The sequence below is a fragment of the Rattus norvegicus genome, chromosome 4, assembly GCF_021556685.1.
Source record: "Rattus norvegicus strain SHRSP/BbbUtx chromosome 4, alternate assembly SHRSP_T2T, whole genome shotgun sequence".
Classification (NCBI taxonomy): domain Eukaryota; kingdom Metazoa; phylum Chordata; class Mammalia; order Rodentia; family Muridae; genus Rattus; species Rattus norvegicus.
Window position 1 is genome coordinate 158,652,540 of NC_141537.1, and position 19,996 is coordinate 158,672,535.

The window sequence follows — 19,996 nt, forward strand, 5'->3', positions numbered from 1 at the left end:
GGACCAAGGGCTTCTCCACCCACTGGTGCCCAACAAGGCCATCCTCTACTACATATGCAGCTGGAACCATGGGTCTGTCCACATGTATTCTTTGGGTAGCGGTTTAGTCCCTGGGAGCTCTGGTTGGTTGGTATTGTTCTTATGGGGCTGAAAGCCCCTTCATCTCCTTCAATTCTTTCTCTAACTCCTCCAATGGGGACCCCATTCTCAGTTCAATGGTTGACTGCTAGCATTTGCCTTTGTATTTGTCATGCTTGGGCTGAGCATCTCAGGAAACAGCTGTATCAGGCTCCTGTCAGCCAGCACTTCTTGGCCTCATCAATATTGTGTGGATTTGGTGGCTGTATATATATATATCTCCAGGTGGGGCAGGCTCTGGATGATCACACGTTTTTTCTTTGTCCCAAACTTTGTATCCAAATCTCTTCCTATGATTGCTTTTAAGAAGGAGTGAAGCATCCATACTTTGGTCATCCTTCTTGAACTTCATGTGGCCTATAAATTGTATCTTGGGAAATTAGAGATTTTGGGCTAATATTCACTAATCAATGAGTGCATACCATGCATTATTTCTGTGATTGGGTTACCTCACTCAGGATGACATTTTCTATTTCCAACAATTTGCCTATGAATTTCATGAAGTCATTGTTTTTGATAGCTGAATAGTATTCCATTGTGTAGATGAACCACATTATCAGTGTCCATTCCTCTGTTGAAGGGCATCTGGGTTCTTTCCAGCTTCTAGCTATTATAAATAAGGCTTCTATGAACAGAGTGGAGCACATGTCCTTGTTATATGTTGGAGCGTCATTTGGGTATATGCCTAGGAGTGATATAGCTGGGTCCTCAGGTAGTGCAATGTCCCATTTTCTGAGGAACCTCTAGACTAAATCCTGAAGTGGTTGTACCAGCTTGAAATCCCACCAACAATGAAGATTGCTCCTCTTTCTCCACATCATCACCAACATTTGTTGTCACCTGAGTGTTTGATCTTATCCATTATGACTGGTTTGAGGTGGAATCTCAGGGATGTTTTGATTTGCATTTTCCTGATGACTAAGGATGTTGAACATTACTTTAGGTACTTCTCAGACATTTGAAATTCCTCAGCTGAGAATTCTTTGTTTAGCTCTGTACCCCATTTTAATAGGGTTATTTGACTCTCTGGAGTCTAACTTCTTGAGTTCTTTGTATATATTGGATATTAGCCCTCTATGGGATGTACAATTGGTAAAGATCTTTTCCCAATCTGTTGGTTGCTATTTTGTCCTAACGACAGTGTCCTTTGCCTTACAGAAGCTTTGCAATTTTATGAGACCCCATTTTTGATTCTTGATATTAGAGCATAAGCTATTGGTGTTCTGTTCAGGAAATTTTCCCCAGTGCCCATGTGTTTGAGTCTCTTCTCCACTTTTTCTTCTATTAAGTTGAATGTATCTGGTTTTATGTGGAGGTTCTTGATCCACTTGGACTTAAACTTTGTACAGTGTGATAAGAATGGATTGATTAGCATTCTTCTATATCCTGACCTGTAGTTGAAACAGCACCATTTGTTGAAAATGCTCTTTTTTTCGATTGGATGGTTTTAGCTCCTTTATCAAAGATTAAGTTACCATAGGTGTGTGGGTTCATTTCTGGGTCTTCAAGTCTGTTCCACTCCTGCCTGTCTGTGTACCAATACCACACGTGAATTTTTAAATCTGTATTGCTCTGTAATACAGCTTGAGGTCAGGTATGGTGATTTTCCCAGAAGTTCTTTTATTGTTGAGGATAGTTTTTGATATTCTGGGTTTTTTGTTATTCCAGATGAATTTGCAAATTGCGCTAACTCTATGAAGAATTGAGCAGGAATTTTGATGGGGATTGCATTGAATCTGTAGATTGCTTTTGGCAAAATGGTCATTTTACTATATTAATCCTGCCAATCCATGAGCATATGTTATCTCCCTTCCTGATTTCCCTTCCAGAAATTCCCTATCCCATTTCCCACCCTCTGTCTCCATGAGTGTGCTTCCCCATCCATTTTCCCACTCCCTCCTGCCTCTCTATCTGGGCATTCCCCTATACTGGGGCATCTAACATTCACAGCACCAAGGGCCTCTCCTCCCATTGATGCCCAACAAGACGATCCTTTCCTACATATGCGGCTGGAGACATGAGTTGCTCCAGATGTACTCTTTGGTTTTGTAGTTTAGTTTCTGAGAGCTCTGAAAACTGAGAGTCTTGGTGGGATAAAGGGGCAGGGCTGAGGGTTATGGCTCCCATTAGGGAAGAAAGGCAGATAGAAAGCAGGCATAACCACCTTGCATTTGCTACTTTCTGACTTCCTGAGATGTCATATTATGGAACAGCACCATTTGCACCAATCAAAATTCACACATGGTTTTCTGGGATGATATTTAATGTTCGTGCTAAGTATTTCTCTAACTGGAGAACTTTTTCATTCATGCATCTTTGCACTCCATAGAAAATTTTCATAATGAGCATGTATAATTTTTACTAAAAGTAGTAAAGTGACTAATCTTTGGGCCACTGACTAAATGTTGGGCCATTGAATGTTGTATTTAAATTTTAATGGTGTCATTTTTCAGGTATCTGTCGTTTGTGAATATGACTGGCTTATTACCCTATTTTTGTGACTAAAGTTGTTTTTCTGTAACCTAATGTACAAAACACTACATTCTTGATGTTTCAACTCGATGATCCCCCTATCTCCAATTTTCTGAATCGGCAATTTATGTTAAGGTAAAATAAACTTTTCCCTGCCCAAGCTTCTTTTGGCCTATGTGTCATCACAGCAATAGAAAAGTGGAAACATCCAAAAGGTCGCCTGTCACAGTCACATCAGCTTCATCCTAGAGATGGAGGGATGTCACAATATATACAAGTCAATGAATGTAATCAATCACATACATAAATCCAAGGACAGAAACCACATGGTTTGTGTGATTTCTTTGTGGGCCCTTTGATGCAATCCAGAACCTTTAATAAAACTCCTAGAGATTCTAGGGACACGGGGGACATATCTCAGTATAATAAAAGCAATGGAAAACATCCCAAATTCCAACATGAATGGCATGAAACTCATGAAATTCCACCTCCAGTTGAAGATTGTCAGTTGGTAATTTCTGGCTGCTGGAACAGGTGGAGTGTGGGATGTGGTTTCTGAGACGCTATCTATGTTCCAGTAGAAAGTCTTATACCCAAGTGCATTCAGGAAGCACTGAGTGGACATAATAGGTTTAAAACCAAAAGAAGCACATGAAATTGTCAGGGAAAAACAGTGAGGTGAACAGGGCAGATTGTAGTGAGGAGAATAAGGACGGGTTCATCAAAAGTGAATTATATAAATGCATGAACTTTTCAAACAAAAATATTTTAAAAATGAAAAGTCAAATGCATGGTCATAAGATTTCTTTGTATTTAACAGGCTATCAATTTCAAAATCAGATTGTTAGAAAGTCTACTAGAAATGCATGTGAAGAATGCTAATATATCAGTTTAATTTGTTTAATTTCCCTACTCAAGCATATATGTTTATTGCAGTGTGTGAATGCTGCTGAAGGTCCCTTTAGGACTGTCTGAAAGAAACGTGGTCTATATTGACAGAATGTCAGGCAATAAATGCAAAGTCCTGAGACAGAAAAATGTGAAACTGAATTTATAAAGGATAATTTTACTTTGAACTCTGGTTCTACTTGAGCGGTAGATACAGCTACAGGTGAAATCCAGTTGATAGAAGAGAACACAGAGAAAATGGGGGTCCAGGAAGAGTGGGCTGTATCACAGTTTGTTAGGAGCTAAAGTTTGTCTGGCTTCTCCATATGAAGATAGGATGAAGGCCATGCCTTTCTTCCAAGCAGCAGATAAGTTTCAAGACTCAAAGATGCATCTTTCTCACTGTTGGAGAACATTGAAGTGATCTATGCATCAATGGCATGAGGAGCTAAGCTTGTCCCAAGGATGGAGAATAAATGGGATGACATGGTGACCATCCAAAGTCTCTTTCTACAGATGTCTTCTTTGCTGGACTCAGTACTTGGTCTCTACCTCTCCCTTCATATCAATTCCCTTGGGGAAGACAGATGTGAAAAGGAGGTTCCCTTTTGTCTTGCTGCATTTATTAGAGAATTGCTTTGTATATTCTGAAAGGAGAACTTTCAGGTTATGGCGAGAACGTCAGATGATTCTGTGGATTTTTAGCCATGGAAAAAAACTCATTTTACTTATTTCATAATAACACATACATATGTGGCCTTTCTGATGCCTGACAGCCATTTTCTTGTGTTGGATTTTGGGTGTTGTTACCTTCACTTTTGTTCTTCCTTGTGCATGTAAACCATGTCTTCTGTGTTCCCTTGCACCTAGTCCAAAGGACTTATTTCTGGCATCTCACAAATCCAAGGCATACTGAAGAAACAGGATACATCATTCCAGTTCTTCCTGGGGTTTGAAGAGTCCCTCATGGTGGCACAGTCCTCCACAAAAACTATGTTATTGGGCTCTCCAGCATCCCAGAAGCTGTGGAGGCAAAACACAAGAGATCTTAAATTTCAGAAACAGGAGGCTCAATATAGTAAGCAACTTACATAGTTGTTATTTTACTATCATTTTGGGAGATGGGATTTATAATCTCCATTTTATCAGTGAAGAAAACTCATTTACCTATGCTATCAGCTGGTGGGATCTTACTGTATTTCCATGCTCTTATGCAGATCCATGGATTTGAACCCAGAAAAAGGCACCATGGTGAGGATTGCTGGCCTGGCAGATGTGCTGCTTCTGCCCTTCTTCCTCACACCACTCTCACTCTCTGTGCTCTGCTAGAGTCTGTGTTTTCCTGGGTCACCCTTCCTGTACAGTGAGTCACATCTTCTCAGATTTCAGGGCAGCTAAGTCCCTGAATTCACAGCTGCTGCTTTATTGAATTATGTGATTTCAACAAAAAGAAATAATGGAAACCAACTGGAAACTCTTAAAGTATGGTGTTCCAATGACGCAGACCATTATTAAGGGGAAAAAGAACAGGAACATAAGAATATTCTGTTTTTTCCAAGTTATTATTTTTTCCATTATTTCTATTTTAGGGCATAACTCCATTTTTACCCTTTTAAAAATCTGCATTGTAAGTCAATGGTTCTTCAGTTCCTTATAATTTTCACCTAACATTTCTCTTTTATTCCTTTGGCAATCATAGGGAATGGGAAAGCTAAGACCTGTACCTACCAGTTTCTTCTTCTTGCATGCATTCAGTATCACCAGTGATGGACCTGAACTTGCATCATTGTAACAAAAGCCAACCTGAGAATTTCCCTCAGTATGCTTTCACTTTAGGATTATCCCATGTGATAATTTTCCTGCAGAGCAGTACTTACCTCAGGGACTCTGTGAAAGGTGTATCATCCACCCATCGCCACTGACCCTCCACAACCTGGTCTGTCAGTCCAATGTAAAACTCTTTCTTTCTGGGTTTTGTGCGAAAAAGGAATTCCTAAGGAAGACATACAATTAATAAGAATAATAATGATAATTAGTAGATGAAATCAGGTATTTTCATTCTGAAAAAATGTTAAAAATAATTCGTTTTTAGAAGAGGTGAAGCAGAATTGAGACTAAACCTGACAGATAAGCATGCTTAAAAATGTAAGATTACTGAAGGCTATCTCCTAATTTTTTTTTATTGTGAGAAACTACAAGTAAGAAAATTCAACAGATGAAGACGCTCTTAAGTTCTAGGACATTCTAAGTAATCCATCCAATGTTTCTCTATTTTTAATGGCAACCACATATGATGTATCTATTTATTATGAGGAAGTAATAAGCCTGAAGACAACCTGTGTTAGATGTTTGCCCTCATTCATACAAAGTATCCACCAACAAAATAGTCTAGGGTTAGCTTCTTACCCCTCCCCCATTACAGTTAATATGGAAACTCCTCCTGTGAATAAGCCAAGAGACAGTGACAGAGACTGCCACACCATTGGCAACAGTAGCAGATCAAACATCACAGGTTCCAGTGGACATAATCTGTAGAGAACATGGCAGGCATCAGCACTGAGATGCCTGTTGGCCAATTACCTGCTCTTCCCATGTGTTGATAACCACCAGGTGAGCCCCCATGTCTGAGCAATTCTTTAGACTTGATAGCCAGGATAAGGTGGTTGTAGAGAAAAAGTAGCAACTAGACTGAAAATGTTTCCAGTTCAAAGGGCAGCAATTCTTGACTGAACCTAGGAGGAGAAAGGCTTCAGACAATGCCCAGAAACTTTGCTACTGATACTGTGTGTTCCAGAGAGTTATACCTGATGCTTCAAGGTAGCAGGAAAGCTCCTTAATAGTTTTATGTGGCTGTAACTTCTTCTGCCCATAAATTTGAAAACTGTGATATGTTACTGTAAGAGGAAAGGAATGTAGTTAATGCTTTGGGTCCTTTTCAGTGCTGAAGCCCTTGCCCTTTGTTTTGCCCTCATAACAAAATAGCCAACAGTGGTCACAATATTTCCTCACCAAACATCCTCCCCTCCACACTGGGATGCCCTTCCTCAAAGAAAGAGTAATTCACATTTAATGGCTTTCCTCACATAAAAAGAATAAGCTATTTTTCTGATACATGTTTGCAGTCCTTTCTGAGCTATATCTAACCATCTAAACCTTCAATCCATAAAAAATTGTTGTGTTCTTTGTCCTGACCAGGTATCTTAGCTGTAGGTTAACTTTTCAAAGAGAAGGCTAATCTAATGATAGTGTTCTGAGAAGGAGAACTCCAGAGCACCAAGAGAATGGAAAATATGCACTGCAAAAATAATTAGAGATGACTGAAATTCAGTTATAGTTGAGTTTTTGGCTTAGGAAATAGCCTAGAACTTGAGGACAGATACGGAGAAAAGTGAAATAAAAAGATATTATCCATCTGGTCAAAAACTCCACAGCAGGGAACATCGCAGACCCTCACTGAGTCTTTGAATACCATTGCTCATCTTAATCAGTGGTTCTCAACTTGTGGGTCTTGACCCCTTTGGTGGTTGCATATCAGATATCTTGAATATCAGATATTTATTTTCATTTCTATTCATAACAGTATCCAAATTACAGTTATGAAGTAGTAACTAGGTAATTTTACATTTAGGGTCACCATAACATGAGAAACTATTTTAAAGTGTCGCAGCATTAGGAAGGTTGAGAACCACTCAGCTAAACTAATGTGGGGCATGCAGACCATGCTGCAAGAGGAACCGGTATGGAACTGGTGAGGTAGAACATAGTCCGACATAAGGAAATCTGAGAACTTGAGAGGGGCAGGAGTAAAACCAGCTCCTTCCCTCTTTCCATGTCTGCTTTAGAGCACATAATCAGGCAACCCCCTAGCCGGGTAGTTCATGAACCTAGCACCTAGAACACCTCTCCATGAAAATGAGGTATCTCAGTAGCCTTAGCTTTCAGCCAATGACCTTTTCCCTCCCTGGATAGTCTCATGCCCTGAATCAAGTGTATGCGTTCAAACCTCTCCCCCCACAACAAAAGAAATACTAACAAGCTAAGATCATCTCAGAGAGTTGCTTCATTAAAGATGTCAGAGAAGGCCTCCACTTAAAAGAGCCGCAACACTAAGATTCTTAGAGAACACACACACACACACCCCACTTGATTCCAACCAGACTGGTATCTTGTTTCAATCTTTCAGCCCAGCCTGTAGCAGCGACTGACAGCTCCAAGGGAAGAGGCAGACTGTGGACCCCACACTTTCAGGACTTTGCTCTGCCCTCTCCAAGCCAGCATACCAGCAGCATCGGGACACCTCGAGGGGAGACGTGGAACCCAGAAACAAAAATTAATATAGTGCCAAGTTGCTGTTTATGTATTTGTGTTTATATCCATAGACAGACAAACAGAATTCAGCCTGATAGACCATGCTGTCATTCTGGTGACTGACAGAGGATGCAGAAGCACAGGACCTCACAAGGTGCTGAGAACAAATGATGGATAGTGTTCATCTCTAAACCAGATATTAATCACCCACTTCATGGCCCTGGTACACTGCAGAAGAGGGAAAGGATGTAAAAGCCTGACTATTAGGAGATAGTTGAGAAACGTCATCTTCTGGATAGGACACAGCTATTATAATCCGAAACCAACAGTGGCTTAGTGGGTTTGCCAAAGAATGTGTCCATTCATTCTCAGATGTGGTTGGAGGAGTGCAGATCCTCTGTTGGAGTATTTCCTATTGATAAGTTCAGGGAGTAGGGAAAGTGCTCCCTTCAATTGTGTACTCTGAGTGACCCTATCATCTTCCAATGGATGCACTTCTCCAGTGATTGCACAGATGACCCATGTTAAACTAAATGGATCACAAAACCAAACTAAAAGTCATGAAATTGGTAAAGGGACCAGGTGGGATTGATCCTTAAGGGAGGGACATAAGAGGGAGTGTGAGAGAATGAGTAATTGGAAAACATCACATACATGTATGAAACTGTTAAACAACAAAAATGGCCAAGGAAAATAAAATATAGCATACACAAAACTTTGTGAAAACAAAAACAAAAGGCCTCTTTATACAAAAAGTGATGCACCAAGCAAGTTTCTACTGCTAGTGTTTGCTATGGAGAAACAAGTGTGACTTTGATCTTCAGAACCCACCAACACATCTGGTGATGAAACAGACACTGAGAAACAGGATGGAGGCCCCAGCCATCGTCCATGAAAGCACTTGGGAGTTTTTGAAGCATTCTCTCTCTGTAGGAAGAAAGAGAAAATACACTAGATCTTCCCAAAGAGCTACGCAAAAGAAGTTTGAATTGACTCTACCTTTACTCCTTCTAGTCCCCATGCTTGCCCACACATCCGTGCCCTCTGAAGGTTGCTGGTCTTCATCCCCCGAGCTAACAATTCAGGAGAGTTGTGTGGAAGCATCTGTTTCTGGGGGGCTGCTAGCCTCGAAACCACACCATAAGAAGCACTGAGCTTTTCCTTTCTACTTCCCCCGTTTAAAAAAGCTTCTGCACTTTAAGGCCTTCCCTCCATGCTTCTGCCCTTTCTTCTCTTCTCATCTTACCTCATGTTCTCTCTTTGCTTTTCTAGCCTCTTCTCAGCATCTCAATTTTAAGCTTTTTGTAAATTAGACAAAACATTCCTTATCCCCAACATACATTTTACAGACAATTAGAGTAAATTCCACAGAAGTGAAGGACTTGTTCAAAGACACTCAGAGTATCACGGAAGGTAGAAACAGTGAACAGGCAGGCTCTGCCTCCCCATCCCCACTCCTTCTTCTGGACTCCTCAGAAAGAGTTCTGACCTCTCCTCTCTTCTGTTTTTTTCCACCTCACTACGGGCTTTTCCATCACCCTAACCCTTAGCAAACTTCTAATCGGAGAGCTAAACAAGCAAAGAAAGACTTGCAGGTCATACCTGTGTGGTGTGATGCAGGCGATTTGGTTGAATTCATTCTTCCCTTTCCTTCTCGTCTCAGTTTAGAAAGAGCCCCTGAAAAGTGGGTCTCAAAAGGTGAATCCTTTGCTCTCTTTTTAAAAGTTCAAGCCTAAAAAAAAAAAAAAAGTTCAAGCCTAACAGACTTGGATAGAACAGTATGCTAACGTACTCTACAGATGTGCAATTAAGTCAGAATTTCCTCTCTTGCACAAGGACAAGGAGTTTATTGGATACCACGCCACTTCTCACTCCAGACCACAAAAGAGGAAATGATGAAGTATATGGTAAACATTAAGAGGAATGGCAGAGAGGCTTCAAAACAATTCTGTTATTTTGGTTGGTAAATGCCTTGCTTTTCTCAAAGTCTAACTTGGTCCCAATTTTCCTTTGTGGAAACACATTTTGTATTCTGGTTGTTTTCATTTTGTTTTGTTTTGTTGTCTGTGTCAAGCACACATTTCTTCACAGACAGGAGGCTGAGAGTCTCTATTTACAACCAGCACACAGCTGGGCACAAAATGTGCATATTTACAAGTTAGCAATAAATGCTTTCTTTTGGTCTTCTGTTCCTTTTCCTTTACCAACTCTTAGATGCTAACTGTGTGGACTCACTGACTCTTTTTTACCAAGGTGCTATCCACCAGATTGTTTCATAGATCAGTCTCACATGACTTTGTGAGTCAATTCAGTTTCTTAAACTGACACACAATGTCTAAGGACTCATTAAGTACTTTAATTCTATTGGGAAATTTTAGAGGAGGAACAGATTTGAGTGTCAGAAGAAGCAATTTTAGTTAGACATTAGAACTCAGGGCTTCCCTGGAGTGTGAGCTTGATATAGGATGTCTTTCCTAAACTTCCCACAAGTTTCCTAAAGACTCTTTAGTGTCTGTAAAAGTCACCTTAGTATCAGCTGTCTTAAGGATGTGAGCGTTAGGAGACAGAAGTGATACACATATGACTTGGTAATCCCCGTGCTGGATGAGTCAGATTTCCTTTGTGCTACAATATTTTTTGCCTAAAGGAAACTCTATTATTTCCATAGATTGGAAAATTTTTCTCTGATTCTTTTTCACAGACGCATGGACTTTTTCAAGTATCTTGAGTAGTATTTGAAAATTGATATGGGTTGATTGAGTTGTCCTGAAATTCCATAGGTAAAGCTTTGGTCCCTAGAGAGGAGACTTGGTGAATGTATAGAGATGAGCTCTTGTGAAAGAGCCACAGCTTCAGTGGCTTTGAAAGAGTCTGAGCTATTTCAGTCTTTTAAGGTTTCTTGACTTCTATCATGATGTCATGATAGAAACTCTGTTTCTGTATCATTGATCAAGATTCCTTTGGTAGCATGACTGTTTGGGCTAGATTAACTTTTGAAATTCATGAGCAAGATAGGTTTTGCTATCCTCTAGGATTTTTCCCTAAGTCTTTTTCTTCACTATAAAGTATTATGTTTATTTCCTTGGTTGAGTTTATTTCTACATTTTTGTGGTTGTGTTTTCCCTTCTCTATCTGTCCCTCACTCTTTTTATTTGTGATTATTTCCTATGTTATTAAGGAATATGTGTATGTCTTAACTTTCAGTATTTGTGATTGTGAATTAGGAATTCTTGTGTGCCTATCACTTTAATGCAAGTGTTTATCATCTCTATGAGCCTTTTGGTGGAGGCTTTAAAGTTTATGTGTAAAGTTACACTATATACAGCTAAACATATTTTGACTTCCTTACACACACACACACACACACACACACACACACACACACACACTCATTCATTATTACTCTAGATAAGACTTCAAGTGCTATGTTGAATAGGAGTGGAGAGAGTAAACTTTCTTACATTGCTACTGATCTCAGTAGAAATGATTCATCCCCAGGGTGTTGGCTATGGGCTCATCACAGACTGAGTTATGCTGAGTTATGTACCTTCCTTCCAGTCTTTGCCTCTTTCTGGCCTTTGTCATGAGGAGATGTTGGGTTTTGTCAGAAGACTTTCCAGAATGTAATGAAGTGATCATGTAATTGCTGTCTTTGAGTCCACTTAGCTGAATGACTTCATTTGGTGATTCTTTGTGGTTTGATTCATCCCTGAATCTCTGCACCAAGGCCAACTTGATTAACATAAATGATCTTATTTTGCTATGATTTTTTTTTTGTTAACTTGAGTATTTCTTATATACATTTCGAGTGTTATTCCCTTTCCCGGTTTCCGGGCAAACATCCCCCTCCCCACTTCCCTTCCTTATGGGTGTTCCCCTCCCCATGCTCCCCCCATTGCTGCCCTCCCCCCAACAATCTAGTTCACTGGGGGTTCAGTCTTAGCAGGACCCAGGGCTTCCCCTTCCATTGGTGCTCTTACTAGGATATTCATTGCTACCTATGAGGTCAGAGTCCAGGGTCAGTCCATGTATAGTCTTTAGGTAGTGGCTTAGTCCCTGGAAGCTCTGATTGCTTGGCATTGTTTTTCATAAGGGGTCTGGAGCTTCTTCATGCTCTTCCAGTTCTTTCTCTGATTCCTTCAACAGGGGTCCTATTCTCAGTTCAGTGGTTTGCTGCTGGCATTCGCCTCTGTATTTGCTGTATTCTGGCTGTGTCTCTCAGGAGAGATCTACATCTGGCTCCTGTCGGCCTGCACTTCTTTGCTTCATCCATCTTGTCTAATTGGGTGGCTGTATATGTATGGGCCACATGTGGGGCAGGCTCTGAATGGGTGTTCCTTCTGTGCCTGTTTTAATCTTTGCCTCTCTATTCCCTGCTAAGAGTATTCGTGTTCCCCTTTTAAGAAGGAGTGAAGCATTCACATTTTGATCATCCCTCTTGAGTTTCATGTGTTCTATGCATCTAGGGTAATTCAAGCATTTGGGCTAATAGCCACTTATCAATGAGTGCATACCATGTGTGTTTTTCTGTGATTGGGTTACCTCACTCAGGATGATATTTTCCAGTTCCAACCATTTTCCTACGAATTTTATAAAGTCATTGTTTTTGATAGCTGAGTAATATTCCATTGTGTAGATGTAACACATTTTCTGTATCCATTCCACTGCTGAAGGGCATCTGGGTTCTTTCCAGCTTCTGGCTATTATAAATAAGGCAGCGATGAACATAGTGGAGCACGTGTCTTTTTTATATGTTGGGGAATCTTTTGGGTATATGCCCAAGAGAGGTATAGCTGGATCCTCAGGCAGTTCAATGTCCAATTTTCTGAGGAACCTCCAGACTGATTTCCAGAATGGTTGTACCTGTCTGCAATCCCACCAACAATGGAGGAGTGTTCCTCTTTCTCCGCATCCTCGCCAGCATCTGCTGTCACCTGAGTTTTTGATCTTAGCCATTCTCATTGGTGTGAGGTGAAATCTCAGGGTTGTTTTGATTTGCATTTCCCTTATGACTAAAGATGTTGAACATTTCTTTAGGTGTTTCTCAGCCATTCGGCATTCCTCAGCTGTGAATTCTTTGTTTAGCTCTGAACCCCATTTTTTAATAGGGTTATTTGTCTCCCTGCAGTCTAACTTCTTGAGTTCTCTGTACATTTTGGATATAAGGTCTCTATCTGTTGTAGGATTGGTAAAGACCTTTTCCCAATCTGTTGGTTGTCATTTTGTCCTAACAACAGTGTCCTTTGCCTACAGAAGCTTTGCAGTTTTATGAGATCCCATTTGTCGATTCTTGATCTTAGAGCATAAGCCATTGGTGTTTTGTTCAGGAAATTTTTTCCAGTGCCCATGTGTTCCAGATGCTTCCCTAGTTTTTCTTCTATTAGTTTGAGTGTATCTGGTTTGATGTGGAGGTCCTTGGTCCACTTGGACTTAAGCTATGTACAGGGTGATAAGCATGGATCGATCTGCATTCTTCTACATGTTGACATCCAGTTGAACCAGCACCATTTGCTGAAAATGCTATCTTTTTTCCATTTGATGGTTTTGGGTCCTTTGTCAAAAATCAAGTGCCCATAGGTGTGTGGGTTCATTTCTGGGTCTTCAATTCTGTTCCATTGGTCTATCTGTCTGTCTCTGTACCAATACCATGCAGTTTTTATCACTATTGCTCTGTAATACTGCTTGAGTCAGGGATAGTGATTCCCCCTGAAGTCCTTTTATTGTTGAGGATAGTTTTAGCTATCCTGGGTTTTTTGTTATTCCAGATGAATTTGCAAATTGTTCTGTCTAACTTTTTGAAGAATTGGATTGGTATTTTGATGGGGATTGCTTTGAATCTGTAGATCGCTTTTGGTAGAATGGCCATTTTTACTATATTAATCCTGCCAATCCATGAGCATGGGAGATCTTTCCATCTTCTGAGGTCTTCTTCAATTTCTTTCCTCAGAGTCTTGAAGTTCTTATTGTACAGGTCTTTACTTCCTTGGTTAAAGTCACACCGAGGTACTTTATATTATTTGGGTCTATTATGAAGGGTGTCGTTTCCCTAATTTCTTTCTCGGCTTGTTTCTCTTTTGTGTAGAGGAAGGCTACTGATTTATTTGAGTTAATTTTATACCCAGCCACTTTGCTGAAGTTGTTTATCAGCTTTAGTAGTTCTCTGGTGGAACTTTTGGGTCACTTAAATATACTATCATATCATCTGCAAATAGTGATATTTTGACTTCTTCTTTTCCGATCTGTATCCCCTTGACCTCCTTTTGTTGTCTGATTGCTCTGGCTAGAACTTCAAGAACTATATTGAATAAGTAGGGAGAGAGTGGGCAGCCTTGTCTAGTCCCTGATTTTAGTGGGATTGCTTCAAGTTTCTCTCCATTTAGTTTAATGTTAGCAACTGGTTTGCTGTATATGGCTTTTACTATGTTTAGGTATGGGCCTTGAATTCATATTCTTTCCAGGACTTTTATCATGAAGGGGTGTTGAATTTTATCAAAAGCTTTCTCAGCATCTAATGAAATGATCATGTGGTTTTGTTCTTTCAGTTTGTTTATATAATGGAGCACGTTGATGATTTTCCGTATATTAAACCATCCCTGCATGCCTGGGATGAAGCCTACTTGATCATGGTGGATGATTGTTTTGATGTGCTCTTGAATTCGGTTTGCCAGAATTTTATTGAGTATTTTTGCGTCGATATTCATAAGGGAAATTGGTCTGAAGTTCTCTTTCTTTGTTGGTTCTTTGTGTGGTTTAGGTATAAGAGTAATTGTGGCTTCATAGAAGGAATTTGATAGTGCTCCATCTGTTTCAATTTTGTGGAATAGTTTGGATAATATTGGTATGAGGTCTTCTATGAAGGCCTGATAGAATTCTGCACTAAACCCGTCTGGACCTGGCTCTTTTTGGTTTAGAAACCTTTAATGACTGCTTCTATTTCCTTAGGAGTTATGGGGTTGTTTAACTGGTTTATCTGTTCCTGATTTAACTTTGGTACCTGGTATCTGTCTAGGAAATTGTTCATTTCCTGCAGAGTTTCAAGTTCTGTTAAATATAGGCTTTTATAGTAAGATCCAATGATTTTTTGAATTTCCTCTGAGTCTGTAGTTATGTCTCCCTTTTCATTTCTGATTTTGTTAATTTGGACGCACTCTCTGTGTCCTCTCGTTAGTCTGGCTAAGGGTTTATCTATCTTGTTGATTTTCTCAAAGAACCAACTTTTGGTTCTGTTCATTCTTTCTATGGTCCTTTTTGTTTCTACTTGGTTGATTTCAGCTCTGAGTTTGATTATTTCCTGCCTTCTACTCCTCCTGGGTGTATTTGCTTCTTTTTGTTCTAGAGCTTTTAGGTGTTCTGTCAAGCTGTTGACAAATGCTCTTTCCTGTTTCTTTCTGCAGGCACTCAGCGCTATGAGTTTTCCTCTTAGCACAGCTTTCATCGTGTCCCATAAGTTTGGGTATGTTGTACCTTCATTTTCATCAAATTCTAAGAAGTCTTTAATTTCTTTCTTTATTTCTTCCTTGACCAGGTTATCATTGAGTAGAGCATTGTTCAATTTCCACGTATATGTGGGCATTCTTCCCTTATTGTTATTGAAGACCAGCCTTAGGCCGTGGTGGTCCGATAGCACGCATGGGATTATTTCTATCTTTCTGTACCTGTTGAGGCCCGTTTTTTGAGCAATTATATGGTCAATTTTGGAGAAAGTACCATGAGGAGCTGAGAAGAAGGTATATCCTTTTGCTTTAGGATAGAATTTTCTATAAATATCTGTTAAGTCCATTTGGCTCATGACTTCTCTTAGTCTGTCTACATCCCCGTTTAATTTCTGTTTCCATGATCTGTCCATTGATGAGAGTGGGGTGTTGAAATCTCCTACTATTATTGTGTGAGGTTTTGCTATGATCTTAGATTTTGTTTGTAAATATTTAATTGTCCATCTTGCATCTGTATCCACCAAAACTATTAGACTCTAACTTTCCCTTCTGTGGCATTTTTATCTGGGACTGTTATCAGGGTAATGTGGTCTTCACTAAAGGCTCTGGAAAGATTCCTCTTCATTTTATTGAAGTAATTTGATATCAGCTATTTCTTGAAGTTCTGGTAGAATTCTACAATGATTTCTGTGGTCTCAGCCTTTCTATTACTTGAGAAATTTGTTGTCATTATTATTACTATTGCCCAATTTTGCAGCTGATTATAGATTTGTTTATTTACTTCCTGGTTTAATTTGAGTATGTCAGATACATCTAGAAATTCATCCTTTTTTATGTTATCCAAGTTAGTAGTGTAAAGGTATAGAAACATGTCCTCATGGTTTTCTGAATTTCATGGCTGGCTGTCACAATGTCTAACTTCTCATCTCTAAATTTATTTCTTTGAGTCTCTTTTCTCCTTTATTTGCTTAATTTGGCTACGAATTTGTCAACCTTTCTTTTTCTTTCCAATCAGTCATTTTTCTTTGATTAATTCTTTGTGGGATTTTTAAAATAATTTTTTAAATCAATTTATTGTTTTGGTTCTTGTTTGTTGTTGCTTTTCTAAAGAATGAACGATTTTCATTAATTTAATCATTGAGTTTTCTGAACTATTTTGATATGGACACAATGAATAAGCTTTCTTTTATTGTATCTTCATTTTGTCTCAAATGAAGTTTTCTTGAAGTTTTCTCTTTTATTCAATTCTGGGAATTTTAAAAATTGTATCTATTTTATTTTATATTTATGAGTGTTTTGATGGGTTTATAACTATTTACCACTTGTGTGTCTGTTGTGTACAGAGGTAAGAAAGGGTATCAGATTCCCTGTAACTGGATGATTATGAGCCACTGTGTAGGTGCCAGGAAACAAATCTAGGTCCTTTAAAAGAGCAACAAGTGCTATTAACTGCTGGGTCAATTCTGCAACCCCATTCCAGAAACATTTTAATTTCCTCCTAATTTCTTCAGTGGCCCATCCATTATTCAAAGGTGTGCCACTTATTACCCTTAAGTTTGTGCCTTGTCTGCAGTTTTTATTTTTTTTATTTTTTATTTTTTGCCTTTTAAACTTTTTTTTTTAACTTGAGTATTTCTTATATACATTTCCAGTGTTATTCCCTTTCCCGGTTTCCGGGCATACATCCCCCTCCCCCCTCCCCTTCCTTATGGGTATTCCCCTCCCAGCCCTCCCCCCATTGCCACCCTCCCCCCAACAGTCTAGTTCACTGGGGGTTCAGTCTTAGCAGGACCCAGGGCTTCCCCTTCCACTGGTGCTCTTACTAGGATATTCATTGCTACCTATGAGGTCAGAGTCCAGGGTCAGTCCATGTATAGTCTTTAGGTAGTGGCTTAGTCCCTGGAAGCTCTGGTTCCTTGGCATTGTTGTACATATGGGGTCTCGAGCCCCTTCAAGCTCTTCCAGTTCTTTCTCTGATTCCTTCAACAGGGGTTCTATTCTCAGTTCAGTGGTTTGCTGCTGGCATTCGCCTCTGTATTTGCTGTATTCTGGCTGTGTCTCTCAGGAGCGATCTACATCCGGCTCCTGTCGGTCTGCACTTCTTTGCTTCATCCATCTTGTCTAATTGGGTGGCTGTATATGTATGGGCCACATGTGGGGCAGGCTCTGAATGGGTGTACCTTCAGTCTCTGTTTTAATCTTTGCCTCTCTCTTCCCGTCTGCAGTTTTTATTGCTCTTGTTATCTAGCTTTATTACATTGTTGTTATTGGCTGTTTATAAACGTGTGTGAGTTTTCTTCTTAACCCTGCTAGCTCCCAACTATTGAGACTGTATTATACTTATTTAAAAATCTTTAAGGTCACAACGACTGACAAATATTACTCTGTTTTAACCCTCTAAGCTACTTTTGCTACCTACCAGTCTAAATCCTTATAATACTTGCATTTTAATATTGTTATGGCTCTCTGAGCTCCAAGTGTTTTCCTATGGTGTGCCTGTGATTAATTCCAAGTACCTCCTCCTCCTCCTGCTGCTCCTCCTCCTCCTTCTTCTTCTCCTTCCTTCCTTCCTCCTCCTCCTCTTCTTCCTCCTCCTTCTTATCCTCTTCCTACTCCTTTTGACCAGGAGGAAGTCTAGCCATATTCTCTCTCCTCTTCAGTCATTGGTTAATCAACTAGCTTTATTGAACAATCAGGGAATAATTAAGAAGCAATTGTTATACAACATTGAGACACATGATTCTCAGAATAAAGACTGAAACTAGATATGGAGGCACAGAAATCAGCATTTTAGTAATGCAAGGATAATCTTTACACAGGGCACAATAACATTAGGCTTATATCTCTTTGTCAGGTAAATGAGAGGATGCAAGTTTAATTTTCCTGTATTTATTGAGGCTTTATTTTCTGACACATGATTATTTTTCGAGAACATATATTGAGCTGCTGAAAACATTGTACGTTTGTTAGCATTTGGTAAGATGTTCTGTAGATTTTTTTCTAGGTTTCTTTTCTTTTACTTTTCCTCCATCTTTATTAACTTGGGTATTTCTTACTAACATTTCAATTGTTATTCCCTTTCTGGGTTTCCAGGTCAACATTCCCCTAACCTTCCCCCTCCCCTTCAATATGGGTGTTCCCCTCCAAATTCTTCCCACATTACCGCCCTCGCCCCAACAATCACGTTCACTGGGGGTTCAGTCTTGGCAGGACCAAGGGTTTCCCTTCCCACTGGTGCCCTTACTAGGCTATACATTGCTACCTATGCAGTTGGAGCTCAGGGTCAGTCCATGTATAGTCTTTGGGTAGTGGCTTAGTCCCTGGAAGCTCCAGTTGGTTGGCATTGTTGTTCATATGGGGTCCTGAGCCCCTTCAAGCTCTTCCCGTCCTTTCTGTGAAACCTTCAACAGGGGTTCTGTTCTCAGTTCAGTGGTTTGCTGCTGGCATTCGCCTCTGTATTTGCTGTATTCTGGGTGTGTCTCTGAGGAGATATCGACATTCAGTTCCTGTTGACGTGCACTTCTTTGCTTCATCCATCTTGTCTAATTGGGTGGCTGTATATGTATGGGCCACATGTCGGACAGGCTCTGAATGGCTGTTCCTTCTGCCTCTGTTCTAAACTTTGCCTCCCTATTACCTCCCAAGGGTATTCTTGTTCCCCTTTTAAAGAAGGAGTGAAGCATTTGTATTTTGGTCATCCTTCTAGGGGTTTCATGTGTCCTGTGCATCTAGTGTAATTCAAGCATTTGGACTAATAGCCACTTATCAATGAGTGCATACCATGTGTGTTTTTCTGTGATTGGGTTATCTCACTCAGGTTGATATTTTTCAGTTCCGACCATTTGCCTATGAATTTCATAAAGTCATTGTTTTTGATAGCTGAGTAATATTCCATTGTGTAGATGTACCACATTTTCTGTATCCATTCCTCTGTTGAAGGGCATCTGGGTTCTTTCCAGCTTCTGGCTATTATAAATAAGGCTGCGATGAACATAGTGGAGCACGTGTCTTTGTTATATGTTGGGGCATCTTTTGGGTATATGCCCAATAGAGGTGTAGATGGGTCCGCAGGTAGTTCAATGTCCAATTTTCTGAGAAACCTCCAGACTGATTTCCAGAATGTTTGTACCAGTCTGCAATCCCACCAACAATGGAGGAGTGTTCCTCTTTCTCCACATCCTCGCCAGCATTTGCTGTCACCTGAGTTTTTGTTCTTAGCCATTCTCAGTTTTTATCACTATTGCTCTGTAATACTGCTTGAATTCAGGGATAGGGATTCCCCCAGAAGTCCGATTATTGTTGAGGATAGTTTTAGCTATCCTGGGTTTTTTGTTATTCCAGATGAATTTTCAAATTGTTCTGTCTAACTCTCTGAAGAATTGGATTGGTATTTTGATGGGGATTGCTTTGAATCTGTAGATCGCTTTTGGTCAAATGGCCATTTTTACTATATTAATCCTGCCAATCCATGAGCATGGGAATTCTTTTCATCTTCTGAGGTCTTCTTCAGTTTTTTTCTTCAGAGGCTTGAACTTCTTATCATACAGATCTTTTACTTTCTTGGTTAAAGTCACACCGAGGAATTTTATATTATTTGGGACTATTATGAAGGGTGTCTTTTCCCTAATTTCTTTCTTGGCTTGTTTCTCTTTTGTGCAGAGGAAGGCTACTGAGTTATATGAGTTAATTTTATACCCAGACACTTTACTGAAGGTGTTTATCAGATTTAGTAATTCTCTGGTGGAACTTTTGGGATC

The 19,996-nt window shown here is 39.8% G+C and overlaps 1 protein-coding gene across 3 annotated transcripts; it reads right to left on the minus strand.

Annotated features, from left to right (window-relative positions):
- Nucleotides 1-3,645: 3,645 nt before the first annotated feature.
- On the minus strand, nt 3,646-9,620 carry Clec4e (C-type lectin domain family 4, member E). 3 transcript variants are annotated; one of them, NM_001005897.2, is given in 6 exon segments: nt 4,333-4,521; nt 5,376-5,491; nt 6,079-6,230; nt 6,303-6,392; nt 8,638-8,733; nt 9,409-9,489. In NM_001005897.2, coding segments are annotated over 6 exon segments (648 nt in total). In that variant the 5' UTR covers nt 9,446-9,489; the 3' UTR covers nt 4,333-4,364.
- Nucleotides 9,621-19,996: the final 10,376 nt, after the last annotated feature.